Genomic DNA, 14,815 nt, shown 5'->3' with positions numbered 1-14,815 from the left:
TCCCCATTTTACAGAGGAGGTAACCGTACCACAGAGAAGTGAAGTGACTTGCCTAAGGTCACACGGCCGACAAGTGGCGGAGCCTGGATTAGAATCGTCGATCTCTGACTCCCAAGCCCGGGCTCTTTCCACTAAGCCACGATGCTTCTCTAAATAACTAATTAATGTAAGGCACTTTGGTAATAAAAGCAACGCACAGAAACACTGATATCATCTCTAGATTGTGAGCTCGTTGTGGGCAGGGAATGTGTCTGTCTGTTGCATTGTGCTTAGTACAGTGCTTTGCACACAGTGAGCGCCCGATAAATACGATCGAATGAACTCTGTTGCACCGTACTCTCCCAATTGCTTAGTATAGTGCTCTGCACGTGGAAAACTCTCAAAAAATACCACTGATCCATTGATCCCCAAACCATTCATAATGGTTATGGGTTGGCGAGGAGGGCTTTGAAGTGAAAACGACGACAGTGAGACGGAGAACGTAGGGACCGAGTGGTCTGTCCACGGATCCGGTGGCCCTCAACGCTACCACACTTGACGGTTTCAGGGTAACCAGCCACTTAACACTTCACCGGACACCAACAAAGAAAGTCCGACTCGGATTTGCCCCGGGGGGCGAAATCAGAGATCCTGGTACAAAATTCCAGGGGAGGCCCCAAATCGATCTGCAATGATGGCAGTGATCACAGGAATGGTACTGCATATTCACCACGTGCCTTGGACTACACTGAACAGCTTGAGAAAGTAAAACAGAATCAGTAATTCTGATTCTGCCACCTGTCTGCCGTGTGACCTCGGGCAGCCACTTAGCTTTTCTGGGCCTCAGATACCTTAGCTGTAAAATGACGATTAAAAAAAAAAAATATTGTATTTGTTAGGCAATTACTATGTGCCAGGCACTGTACTAAGCACTGGGGTGGATACAGGCAAATCGGGATGGAGAGTCATTGTCCCGCGTAGGGCTCCGGGACTCAACCCCCATGTTACAGATTAAGAGTGTTGGTTCTATGTGGACACAGGGACTGTGCTCAATCTGATTAATTTGGATCTACCCCAGTGCTTAGTCAAGTGCAAGTGCTTAACAAACAGCATAATCATTATTATTAAGCTCTTACTATATGCCAGGCACTGTTCTAAGCGCTCGGGTGGATACGAGCAAAAACTCCTGGGAGGCAAGTGACCTCAAGGGCGGCTTTAGCCGTACTCCCTCGAACACTTAATGCACTCAGTAGCTGTTCACTAAATACCAGCGCTTCTGGATTCCCGAGGCGGAGCTACCCTGGCCCATCTCCTTCTCGGAGCCGGGCAGAGGCACGGGGACTCCCCATCGTTCAAACAGTAGCGGCAGCGGTTGTCGCTCAAAGCACGGGGGTAGACGCCTCGACGTCCAAACACACACCAATGGCCGGGACAGCCCCTCTGACCGGAAGCCAAAGAAGCAGAGAAGGGCCCAGAGGAGGAGTTTGGTGAATCCTACTTTAGTGGTCCCAGTAGACTTGGCTCATCTCCCGGGGCTACGCCTGAGTCAGGGCTCTCCTGTCGGACCTTTGAACTTTGACTTTTTAAAACACTTTCGTTTTCCAAAGCACGCTCATTCTCACTTCTGCCGTCCCGATGACCAGGGGCTAAAGAAAGGCAGTCATCACTCCTATTTTACAGCTGGAGAAACCGAGGTCCAGAGGGGTTAGGTAACGTGCTGAAGGCCTTGTGGGGCTTACAGTATCATTCTCCATTTTACAAATAACTGAGGCCCAGAGAAGTGAAGTGACTTGCCAAAGGTCACAGAGCAGAGTGTCAGGGCCAGCTCCCAGATCCCTATTTCCACTAGACCATGCTAGATTGTAAGCAGAAGCAGCATGGTGTAATGGATAGAGCACAGGCCTTAGCATCAGAAGGTCACTGGTTCTAATCCTAGCTACAACACCTGCCTGTTGTGTGACCTTAGACTTCACTTTTCTGTGCCTCAGTTACCTCATCTGCAAAATGGGGGTTGAGACCGTGAGCCCCACGTGGAATGGGAATTGTGTCCAACTTCATTTGCCTGTATCCACCCCAGTGCTTAGTACAGTGCCGGGTACGTAGAAAACACTTACCAAACATCATTATCATTAGCCATAAGATGGACAGGGACCATGTCTAATCCCACCTATGCATTCTTTCCCAGTGTTTCGTATACTGCTCTGCACACAGCATATGCTTAACACTATTGCTATTACCATTACTGTTTCTTTGACTCTGCCTAGCTCTGCAAAACAAACAAGGAGATAAATAAATACTGCTGTAAATACCGACAAGTTAGCAAGTTAGAGGCACCATGTCCTCTGAGGACTGCAAAAATTTAAATGCCCTTAAACGAACAGTCAACTCTAAGACCAGTGGTAAAGCCCCTAAGAAGCATCATGGCGTAGTGGATAGAGCACCGGCCCGGGGGTTAGAAAGTCAGGCTTCTAATCCCGGCTCCACCACCTGTCTGCTGACTAACCTTGGGCAAGATCTGTGCCTCAGTTACCTCATCTGTCTGGACAGGGACTGTGACCAACCGATTTGCATGTATCCACTCCTGAGGTTAATACAATGCCTAGCACATAGTAAGCACTTTACAACTACTATAATTGAGATTGAAAGGATATTGATGTGTCCATCGTGGCTACCGGAATAAATGTAAGACTTCCCACCATTTTTATGCACGGTCAGGCACTGGATGGATTTACTGTGACCCTGTGAAGAGAAGAACACGGTTATCGATGCTCATCACACACCAAACACCAACCTCCCTCTCTCCCCACTGCTCCTTTCATTAAAAAAAAAAAAAAAAGGGAAAATAAGGCTGCTATTTATTTAGGAAACAGGGCGAAATACTAAACTGATATTCAGCCTGCGAATTGTTGGTCTCCAGATTTGTTCCAGCAGATGAGCCACATTTTAATCACTAAAGGAGAACACCATGGGACCAAATTCCCCCGCTTCAAGTTCACGATGGTATCATTTCTTTGCAAATGGAGACCATGACGATTCACCCTGCTCTTCAAGGGTGCCTCAGAGCTCTTGCTGAGCTTCCGTCTTGGACTTTGAAAAACAGGCCTTTAATCTCTTTGGCTAGCCACTAAAGCAGGCAGCTTACTTCCTTTGGCACCCAAAAAGAGGTAGAAGGTGCGGCTGGAATAAATGATTTCCAACTCAGTGCGAGACATTTAAAAGCCCGTGAGACTCCTACGGTGACCTAAAAATGGAAGTTAGCCTGCTCCCTTCACACATGAGCAGAGTGTGTGCGCTCTTACTCTAACAGCTGCCTCTAGACTGTTTCACTTAGCGAAAGAGCACTATCATCAAGACGGCTCCTAAACAATAGACAGATGCAGAAAAAAAAAAGACTGTGGCTTTTGTGCGTTCAACGATAAGGCTTCTTTGGGGGAATGACTCACCGGTGTAAGCTAACCTTATGCGCAGCACAGGATACCTAGAAATACTTTCGAATTTGGCTTTCCTAGCCCCTGAGGGAAAAACCCAACTCGGCCAGTTTTCTTCCTTTAAACCCTTTAATGGGTGCAGATAGTGTAGAAGAGAAGAGGGGTTGGTGGGTTTCTCTCCCTTATGATGGGCAAACACTCAAAAAACTGATTAAATCTGAGAAGCAGTGTCGCCTAATGCAAAGAGCGAGGTCTGGGAATCATCAGCTCTGCCACCGATCTGCTGTGTGACTTTAGGCAAGCCACTTCACTTCTCTCTGCCTCAGTTTCCTCATCTGAAAAATGGGGATGAAGACTGTGAGCCCTATGTGAAACAGAGCCTGTGTCCAACCTGATTATACTGTATCTACCCCAAAGCTTAGTATAATACCTGGCTCATAAGGATTTAACAAACAACACTAAAAATAAATAAATAAATAAATAAATAAATAAATAAATAAATAAATAAATAATAAAATGGGAGTGAAGGAGGACTGTATCCTCCAACCCTAGTGGGGAAGACAAATAATAGTAAGAATCAAAATAACAATAATTATATTTGAAAAAAAAAAAGCAGCGTGGCTTAGTGGAAAGAGCATGGGCTTGAGAGTTAGAGGACACAGTTCTAACCCCAGCTCTGCCACTTATCTGGTGTGTGAGCTTGGGCGAGACACTTAATTTCTCTGTGCCTCGGTTATCTCATCTGTAAATTGGGCATTAAGACTATGAGCTCCATGTGGGGCAAACTGATTACCTTGTTCCTACCCCAGCGCTTAGAACAGTGCTTGGCACATAGTAAGCACTTAAATACCATAATTATTAAGCGCTTACTGTATGCCAGGCACTGTACTAAGCGCTCAGGTGGATACAAGCAAATCGGGTTGGACACAGTCTCTGTCCCACGTGGGGCTCACAGTCTCAATCCTCATTTTACAGATGAGAAAACAGACAGAGAAGTGAATAGACTTGCCCTAAGTCACACAGCAGACAAGTGGCGGAGGAGGGATGAGACCTCCATGACCTTCTAACTCAGAGGCCCGTGCTCTGTTCACTATGCCATGCTGTTTCTCAAGGGTGTGGTATTTATTAAGTGCTCACTCTAGGCCAAGCGCTGGGGTAGAAAACAAGATGATCGGGTCAGACACAGTCTCTGTCCCACATGGGATTCACTGCCTATGGGGAAGAGAGAACAGCATGGCTTAATGGAAAGAGCACAGGTTTGGGGGTCAGAGCTCATCCCCGCTCTGCCACTTGTCTGTGTGACCCTGGGCAAATCACTTAACTTCTCTGTGCCTCAGTTACCTCATCTGTAAAATGGGGATTAACACCGTGAGCCCCACGTGGGACAACCTGATTACCTTGTAACTACCCCAGCACTCAGAACAGTGCTAATCACATAGAAAACACTTAATAAATATCATAATTATTATTAATATTAACAGACTGTGAGCCCCATGTGGGACATGGACTGCCCCAACCTCATTAACTTGAATCTATCCCAGTGCTTCACATAACACAAACCACAACTACTATTAAGTATTAAATCCCCATTTGGCAGACGAGTAAACTGAAGTCTAGGCAAGTTTAATGACTTGCCCAAGGATACGCAGCAGGAAGATGGATCCGAGATTAGAACCCCAGTTCCCTGACTCTGGCCTGTCCACTTTCCAGTCAGTCAGCCAGTCAATTGTATTTACTAAGCGCTTACTTGCGTGCAGACCAATGTACTAAAAGCTTGGCAGAGTACAATTTCCACTTGGCCCAGTTGTTTCCTAATTCAAGGGGTGACCCCCAAGCTCATCTGCATCAGTTACCAACTTTTGATAATTAGGAGGAAATTGAATTCTTGGTGGGAAGAGGGAAAGAGGCCCAAGAGAGTTCTCCTGCTATGTTACCATTCTGTTCTAGGGAATTGGATGAATCTGTAGGGGCTGATCTAGGCCAAGCTATCCTCTGGACAACTAAACCACCCAGCCTCAACCTCGGCAGAATAATAATAAGGGTCTTTTTTAAGCGCTTACTACGTGCCAGGCAGTGTACTAAGCCCTGGGGTAAATACAAGCAAATCTGTTTGGACACTGTCCTGCGTCCCAGATGGGGTTCACAGTTCATTCAATAGTATTTATTGAGCGCTTACTATGTGCAGAGCACTGTACTGAGCGCTTGGAATGAACAAGTCGGCAACAGATAGAGAAAGTCCCTGCCCTTTGACAGGCTTACAGTCTAATCGGGGGAGACAGACAGACAAGAACAATGGTAATAAATAGAGTCAAGGGGAAGAACATCTCGTAAAAACAATGGCAACTAAACAGAATCAAGGCGATGTACATTTCATTAACGAAATTAACAAAATTGCACAGTTGCAATTCCCATCTTACAGATGAAGTAACTGAGGCCCAGAGAAGTGAAGTGACTTGCCCAACATCACACAGCAGACAAGTGGTGGAGTTGGAATTAGAACCCACGACCCTCTGAGTCCCAGGCCCGTGCTCCATCTACTACGATATGCTGCATAATAACCATAGTCCAGCGGGGCCCAACTTAACTTCGTGGCCAATTCAGCAGCCAGAGAGGCGACCCCAACGACCCACCGCCACGACCCTAACGCTGCTGCCTTCAACCACGGTTTATCTTGCCACTTTCCGCCACTGACCCCCAATCTCCAACCAGCCCCTTCCCCGGTCCCCAGTCCCGCCGGCCCCTGCCGTTCCTCGACAAATGTCTGTGAGGAGCTGGCCGGGGGCGGGGTGTCCCGAGCATCGGGTTACCTTGATGACCCGCAGGGGCTTGTCTGGGTTGTTTTTATCCAGGTAGTTGATGTAGCCGGACAGAGAAATGCTGAGCAGGTGGTCTTTCTGCCACAAGCAGCCCAGCTGCTGATCCAGCACGTTCGAACCCATGTTGAATGTGCTGACCGCGGAGTTAGCCCCCACATCCCAAATCTTGGCCGTCTTGTCTCCGGAAGCGGAAAGCAACTGGCTGCTGTCGGGGCTCCAACTGATCTGTGAAATGAAGGGCAGGGACACGGGAGGAATCATCAAAGTGGCCTTTTAAGCCTCTTCTGCGTTTCCTTGGGATCCAAAATAGTAGTTCAGTTTCAATAATAATAAGGATGACAATAATAATGGGTTTTGTATCAAACAAAAACTCACTATTGGCTTTAAAGCTTTCCATCCCCTGGCCCCCTCCTACCTCACCTCCCTTCTCTCCTCCTACAGCCCAGCCTGCACACGCCGCTCCTCTGCTGCTGCTCCCCTCCTCACTGGGCCTCCATCTTGCCTATCTCACCACCGACCCCGGCCCACGTCGTGCCTCTGGCCTGGAACTCCCTCCCTCCTCAAATTCGCCAATCCTCTCCTCCCTTTCAAAGCCCTACTGAAGGCACATCTCCTCCAAGAGGCCTTCCTAGGCTAAGCCCCACTTTTCCTCAGCTCCCACTCTCTTCCACTTCACACTGACTAGCTCCTTTTGCTCTTCCCCCCTCTCCCCGCCCCACAGCACTTATGTATATATCTAAAATTCTATTTACTTATATTGATGCCTGTTTATATTAATATCTGCCTCCCCACATCGAGACTGTGAGCCCGTTGTGGGCAGGGATTGTCTCTCTATATCCTGTATTGTACTTTCCAAGCACTTAGTACAGTGCTCTGTACGCAGTAAGCACTCAACAAATACAACTGAATGAATGTTAAGCACTTACTATGTGCCAGGCACTGTACAAAGCGCTGGGGTGGATACAAGTAAATCGGGTTGGACACAGTCCCTATCCCATGTGGGGTTCACAGTCTCAATCCTCATTTTACAAATGAGTAAACAGACACAGAAGTGAAGAGACTTGCCTTAGGTTACACAGCAGAGAAGTGGAGGAGGCAGAATTAGAACCCAAGACACTAATTAGGCCCAGGGCCTATCCACTTTCCCATCATATGAAACAACACAAGACCACCTTGAGCTTGAGCATTATAAGACCCCAATAAAATATGGATCACACTTACGGCATAAATTCCTCCGTCGTGAGCTTTGCTATCTCCTAGAGCACAGACTTTCTCTCCAGTCTTTCCATCATAGACATAAATCTTGCCAAAGAGAAGACAGATATACATTTTAAAAGTCCTTCCTGCCCTTTAAAAGTGCCTCAAAAAACAACCTCCCTCAAATATCAGTGTCAATTTGAATTTAAATCACTCTGGGGCATTAAATATGAATATTTAATGTTGATTAAATATTAATTGATAGGAGAAGAGATGGGAAGGCTCTTGGATGAGTAGCACACTGGGAGCAGTTGGAAAGAGTGAAACATTTCCAAGTTTTGGTATAATCGACCTCGACAGTCAAAAATATAAACAAAATAGTAAGACACACCACAATAAATCCATTTAGTAACAAAGAAAATATTTACCTGGCCATCAGCACTAGCTGTAGCAAATCTGTTTCCATCGGGAGAAAACCTCACGCAGTTAACAAATCGACTGTGGTCCTGTTAAAAAACAGAAATCAACTTTTCAATGGATATAAAAAGTCTTAGCCAGACAGGAATGACCGGGACTTGACCTCCACGAAGACTGTCCAATGTATCCGATTATAATTCTTGGACAGCATCTTGAAGAATGGATTTTCCAATTTCGCCAGGGGAATCATCACAGGTAGCATTTATTGAGTGGCTATGCAGAGATGAGCAAGTTTTTCATAGAGTAAAAAATTGTTAGAAATGATCTTGTCTCGAGAGGCAAAGTAGCCACTTCTGAAATCTTACCTATTATTTAGAAACACGAGGATCTACACGAGTTGCTATTCAAATTAAACCAACAACCCCTGCTCACCTCCAAAAAAAAAACCCAAAAAACCACCAACTAGCCAGTAATTGGCGTAAAGTTACTCTACTTGGGCCATTTAATGTTACAAAACCGCTATCGCCGTTTTCAACGGTTAAGACTTCCGTTAGAGCATAATCAACTCCTCTGGGCAGGGGACCCACCATTTCTCCGGTTTATACTTCCCAAGTTTGGTATTACCTCCTTCACCTAGGAAGTGAACAACTTCCACCCCCTCACCCAAAGGGTTTCCTCCCTTTCACGATCAGACCAAGGAATAAAGGGGATGAGGCATACTGGACATTCCATTTTATATGGCACACCACCCACACGTGCCTCTGAACTCCAAGTTACATCGGAGACCACCCGTATATAGCGTACATAGTACGGTGCTCTGTGCACAATAAACACTCAGTAAGTACCACTGTCTGACTAATCAAAACACTGCTTTTAGATAAAGCTGCACATCAGTTCAAGGAAAGGAAAATGTCCCAAGTCCTGTTCGAGCCACTGCAGACCAAGTCACATCTCCAGTTTTATGTCTTTTACCACGTCAATCCAATCTCTTATCCTATCTCACCTCCATTACCATAGCAACCTCCTTGTTAACCTCGTAACAGTAATTAATAATTATTATGGTGCTTAAGCACTTCCTATACATGTTGGGGTAGATACAAGTTAGTCAGACTGGACACACATGGGGCTCACACTCTGAATCTCCATTTTACAGATGAGATAACTGAAGCTCAATAAAGTTAACTGACTTGCCCAAAGTTGGTATTTGTTAAGCGCTTACTCTGTGCAGAGCACTGTTCTAAGCGCTGGGGTAGACACAAGGGAATCAGGTTGTCCCACGTGGGGCTCACAGTGTTAATCTCCATTTTACAGATGAGGTAACTGAGGCACAGAGAAGTTAAGTGACTTGCCCAAAGACACACAGCTGACAAGTGGCAGAGCTGGGATTCAAACCCATGATCTCTGACTTCAAAGCCCGTGCTCTTTCCACTGAGCCACGCTGCTTCTCATGTCACATAGACATGTGAACCCAGGTCCTCCTGACTCCCAGGCCCAAGCTCTTTCCACTAAGTCACGCAGCTGCTTCTCAGCCTCCTGTGTCTCCCCACTCCAGTCCCTACTTCACTCTGCTGCCTGGATCCTTTTTCTACAGAAACGTTCAAGCCACGTTTCCTTACTCCTCGAGAACCTCCAGTGTTTGCCCATCCACCTCCACATCAAACAGAAACTCCTTACCATTGGCTTTAAAGCAATCACCTTGCCCCCTCCCACCTCCTCTCACTTCTTTCCTACTACAGCAAAGCCCACACACTTCATTTCTCTCAATGACTTTCTAACCTTCTCACCGAACCCCGATCTCATCTATTTTGCCACCGACCCCTCGCCTACATCCTACCTCTGGCCTGGAACACCCTCCCTCCTCATATCCGACAGACAATGGCGTTACCTCCCTTCAAAGCCTTATTGAAGGCACAAGAGGGCTTCCCAGACTAAGCCCTCATTTCCTCTCTCCGACTCCCTTCGGCGTCACTCGAACTTGCTCCCTTTTTTCATCTTCCCAATCCCAGCCCCACAGTACTTATGTATATAAACTATAACTTATTCATATTAATATCTGTCTCCCCCTCTAGAATGTAAGCTGGCTGTACGCAGAGAATATGTCTGTTTGTGCTCAATAAATACAACTGGCTGACAATGACTACAAAAGATCCTCACAGGGCCTACAGCACAAGAGCCCAAGGTTAGAGAGCTGTCAAAAGTTCCATTTTGGTGTTTAAAGTCTCATGTGAGTGGTTTTTCCTCTATTTCCCACTAAAAGCCCTCATCTACAAGACAGGTGGATGACACAGTGTGCCTTATCAAAGGCTCACAGTCTAAGAGGAAAGGAGAGCAGGTGTCTTATCCCCATTTAACAGATAAGGAAACTGAGGCCCAGAGAGGTTAAGTGACTTGCCCGAGATCACAGAGCAAGTCAGTGGCAGAGAGGGGACCAGAACCCAGCCTTCTCAACTCAAACCCAGGCTGCCTTTCTGAGCTTTACTCTAAATCCTGAACGTGAAGTGGTCAGAGATTACACAAATGAGAAGATGATGATGATGATGTTGGTATTTGTTAAGCGTTTACTACGTGCCGAGCACTGTTCTAAGTGCTGGGGTAGATACAGGGTAATCAGGTTGTCCCATGTGAGGCTCACAGTTAATCTTCATTTTACAGATGAGATAATTGAGGCGCAGAGACGTTAAGTGACTGGCCCACAGTCACACAGTGAATGAAGAGTGAGAACTCTTATCCTCCAAAATGACAGACTGTGAAGTCTGCTACCAAAGAGAGCAAATCGTAATGCAAGATTAATGCGATAAAGAGTGGAAACTTAAAACCTGGGTACCTCTACACTGCAAGCTCGTTATGGGTCGGGAATGTTTCTGCTAATTCTGTTGTATTGTACTCTCCCAAGTGCTTAATACAGTGCTCTGCACATAAGCGTTCAATAAATACTATTGATTGACTACCCCTTTCAGAAAAAAAAAAATCATATGGGCTTGATGATTCTAGGGGTGAAAAATGCAAAGATACATTTCATAAAACCCTCAGAGTTTCAGGTGACTACATTTATGCTTCAAAGTGAGGGAAACGTTCTTTTTTTAAAAAAATGGTATTAGTTAAGTGGTTTCTATATGCCAGGCACTGTTCTAAGTGCTGGAACAGATACATGCATGTTCGACTCAGTCTATGTCCCACATGAGGCTCAGTCGTAATCCCCATTTTATGGATGAGGTACCTGGGGTGTACGTGTGTGTTGTGGGGGATTCAGGAGTTCCGAGACCCACAAATACAAATTAAGAGCGGAAGATTCGAGGATGAAGATGATGATAATATAACAATGGCTCTATTCATACTGGGAGATGAGTCTAGTTGGTGTGTGTTCTGCACATTAACACAGCTCAATAGCCACGACAGAGAGCAGTAAAGCTAGCTGGGTTTCAGGGTCTCTCCTGCTTTACCTCATCAGGTTTCATCTCCAAACAGACTTCCATGGCAGATAACCACAAACGATGAAAGGATGTGATAGTCACGCTGAGAGAACTCTCCCTCACTAGCCAGATGCTTTTCCTTGGGTTCCTTCTCTAATACATTCTCCATTTCCTGTTACCAAACCCAAGGGGCAAATCAGCCAAGAGCACGTCCACGAAGCAAGCGTGGCTCGAGTTAACATCACTGAATACCAGGGGCACAAAGGATCTACCCTCTCGATATGGCTGGCCAAGTCACTTCACTGGGCCTCATTTACCTCATCTGTAAAATGGGGATTAAGACTGAGACCCATGTGGGAAATGGACGCTATCCAACCCAATTAGCTTGACTTCATTCATTCACTAGTATTTATTGAGTGCTTACTATGTGCAGAGCACTGTACTAAGCGCATGGAATGTACAATTCCGAAACAGATAGAGACAATCCCTGCCCAGTGATGGGCTCACAGTCCAATCGGGGGAAGACAGACAAAACAAGACAGCATAATCACGATAAATAAAATCAAGGGGATGGACACCTCATTAACAAAATAAATAGGGTAATATCTACCCCAACGCTTAGCAAGGAGCCTGGCGTATAGGAAGTGATTTACAAATACCATAAATAAAATAAATAAATAAAACAAACACAATATAATAAATTTGGGTGGAAAGGCTGGAGTCCTGCTTTTCTTTGAAACCCCAAGTCAGAGGCGTTGGAGAGGGAAGGGGAGAAAGGGGGAAGGGAGGAAGGAAAATTCAAGTTTCTTCCTTGGTTATATTCAGTATTCCATATACTGAGGTAAGATATCCAGCTAATACTACTCAATTCCAATATTTCACTCTTCATAGTATCACCCTGGGCCTTTGTGGTCTAGTGGACAGAACACAGGCCTGGGAGTCAGAGAATATGGGTTCTAATCCTGGTCTGCCACATGTCTGCTGTGTGACCTCGGGGAAGTCACTTCACTTCTCTAGGTTTCAGTTACTCCATCTGTAAAATAGGGATTAAGACTGTGAGCCCCACTGTAGGGGAGGGACTGTGTCACACCTGATTACTTTGTATCTACCCCCATGTTTAGCACATAGTAAGTACTTAAATACCACAATTACTATATTATTCACCTCCAAACCTCTTATTAATAGTCCATCAATAGTACCTATGAAGTCCCTGACTCCTGAGGCTAGAACCCAGTACTGAGCGCTTGGGAAGAGTACCACAGGTCAGTAGACATTATCGCCACCCTCACAGAGCTTACCAGAAGCAGCGTGGCTTAGGAGATAGAGCCTGGCAGTCAGAAAGACCTGGGTTCTAATTCTGGCTCTGCCTCTTGAGTGCTGTGGGACCTTGGGTAAGTCACTTCACTGTACCTCAGTTCCTTCATCTGTAAAATGGGGCTTACGACATGAGCCCCACGAGGTTCAGGGACTGTGTTCAACCTGATTTGCTTGTATCTACTAAGGTACAGTGCCTGGCACATAGTAAGCACTTAAATACCACAAGTCTAATTATTATCGACCCTAGGCCATATAACTCACTTCAAAAAACAAAGAGGACAAGTCTATCTCCCCCTCTGGACTAGAAACTCGTGGGCAAGGAACATGTCTACCAACTCTGTTGTATTCTACTCTCCCAAGCACTCAGTACAGCGGGCAGCATTGGGTGAGGGCTCAAGCAATAAAACCGACTGATTCGTTTCCAGCTTTTCTCAACAAGGAAGAGTGATCCTAAGCACCAGGGAGTAGATAAGCCATACGCCCCCGGAGCCTATTACTTAGAATAGGTGTTTGCTGCCTTGGACGGTACTTCAAATACATTTTTCCTGCAGCCCAAGAATAGACCCTGAAGCCAATCTCTAAATATATAGGACACTGATGCACAAGCCCTAAATAGACTACTTATAAGAGAGGAGACTATTTAGTGAACGCTAAATATGAAGTACTGTAATAGGGCTGGGCATCTGGGAAGGCCTCCCCGCCCCTCCCCACCCCTAGAGCTCGAGGGGAGTCCGAAACGCATCAAATTGCTTCCCTGAATGGTCGTTAAGGTCACAGCACCCTTCAATCAAAGGAGTTTCAGCCTTTACTGTGTGTGGTGCTCTTCATTCAGTCACTCATTCAATCATATTTATGACTGTGCGCAAAGCACTCTGCCAAGCACTTGAACACTGCTTAGGAGAGCAACGTGATCCCTGCCCTCAAAGAGTTTAGGGGAAGCAGAGTATAGGGATATGTGCATAAATGTTGTAGGGATGGGTTTGGGGTGAGTAGCCCATTTTTGGGGGGGTATAAGGCCAAGTGCATAGGCCATGGAGGAGTGACAGAGGGAAAGAGAAACTGACTCCTTCCTTGGAGTCCCCATATTTTTTCTTAAACATTTGCCCAGTACAGTAAGCCCATAGCGCTTACTATATGCCAGGCCTTGTACCAAGAGGTCAAGAGGACACAAGCTAATAAGGTTGGGCGCCGCCCCTGTCCCACATGGGGTTCAGAGTCTTCACCATTTTACAGATGAGGTAACTGAGGCCCGGAGAAGAGACGTGCCTTGGTCAAAATCCCACAGCACAGAGGTGGCGGAGCGGGATTAAAACCCAGGTCCTTTAGACTCCCAGGCCCGGGAGCTACCCACTAGGCTACGCTGCTTCTCCCTCTCTTCCACGGAAGACATCATCCCAGCCCACGTTTCCTCACTACGTCCAACAGCCGCGAGGAATGTGGAGGGGAGGGAAGGAGGAGATGAAGAGAGAGGGCCCAGTGGACTTCCGCCGCCCAAGCTGTTTTGAGGGGAAGCTTGAAGTGTGGGAAATGGGTAGCTCAAAAATCAAACCATTCTCCCTGCTGCACTTGACCCCAAAACACCCACTGCAAATGCTTGTCGTCAGCCTCTTAAGAGTGTGAGCTCGTGAGGGACGGGAGCTGTGTCGGACCCCAGGGCTTCAGAAATATCATTACTATGAGTCCACATGCACACCTCCCTCTATTCACCCCCTCCCCTCCATTCAAAAGCTCTTCTGGAAATGGTTCTTTTGGTGATGATAATGGTATTTGTTAAGGGCTTACTCTGTGCCAGGCAGTATACTAAGCACTGGGGTGGATACAAGCCACTGGGGTTGGACACAGTCCCTGTCCCACATGGGTTTCATAGTCTCCATCCCCATTTTACAGATGAGGGAACTGAGGCCCAGAGAAGTGAAGTGACTTGCCCAAGGTCACCCAGACAAGTGGCGGAGCCGGGGTTTGAAACGAGGTCCTTCTGACTGCCAGGCTCTTGCTCCATCCACTAGGCCACGCCTCAGAAGTTGGAGGTATCAGCAGTAGAAGCAGAAGGAGAAATGGGAGTGGAAGTATTTACTGAGTGACAAAACACCCAGCAAGTATAGACTGCGGAGCTGGTAGAGACCCTTTGAAGGACTCAAAGATTGAGGGGGGAAGGGAGAAAAGCATGAGAGCTGGGGAAGTTGCTACCCAGAAGTGATTTTGAAATTACTCATTCACCAGAGTCTAAAACGGAATTCCTTTTCTGTTCAGA

The 14,815-nt window shown here is 46.4% G+C and overlaps 1 protein-coding gene across 1 annotated transcript in view; it reads right to left on the bottom strand.

The window, feature by feature from the left end:
• The window catches only part of WDR1 (WD repeat domain 1), a 55,677-nt gene that overhangs the window by 9,481 nt on the left and 31,381 nt on the right, over positions 1 to 14,815 (bottom strand). The window contains exons 6-9 of the mRNA XM_029063156.2: positions 7,849 to 7,926; positions 7,445 to 7,525; positions 6,215 to 6,448; positions 2,631 to 2,718 (exon numbers count right to left, since the gene is read on the bottom strand). Of these exons, the coding sequence (XP_028918989.1) occupies positions 2,631 to 2,718; positions 6,215 to 6,448; positions 7,445 to 7,525; positions 7,849 to 7,926 (481 nt within the window). The remainder of the gene's footprint in view (positions 1 to 2,630; positions 2,719 to 6,214; positions 6,449 to 7,444; positions 7,526 to 7,848; positions 7,927 to 14,815) is intronic.

The sequence above is a fragment of the Ornithorhynchus anatinus genome, chromosome 4, assembly GCF_004115215.2.
Source record: "Ornithorhynchus anatinus isolate Pmale09 chromosome 4, mOrnAna1.pri.v4, whole genome shotgun sequence".
NCBI lineage: Eukaryota > Metazoa > Chordata > Mammalia > Monotremata > Ornithorhynchidae > Ornithorhynchus > Ornithorhynchus anatinus.
The sequence above is the reverse complement of the archived record's forward strand: the minus strand, read 5'-3'. Positions and strand labels throughout refer to the sequence as shown.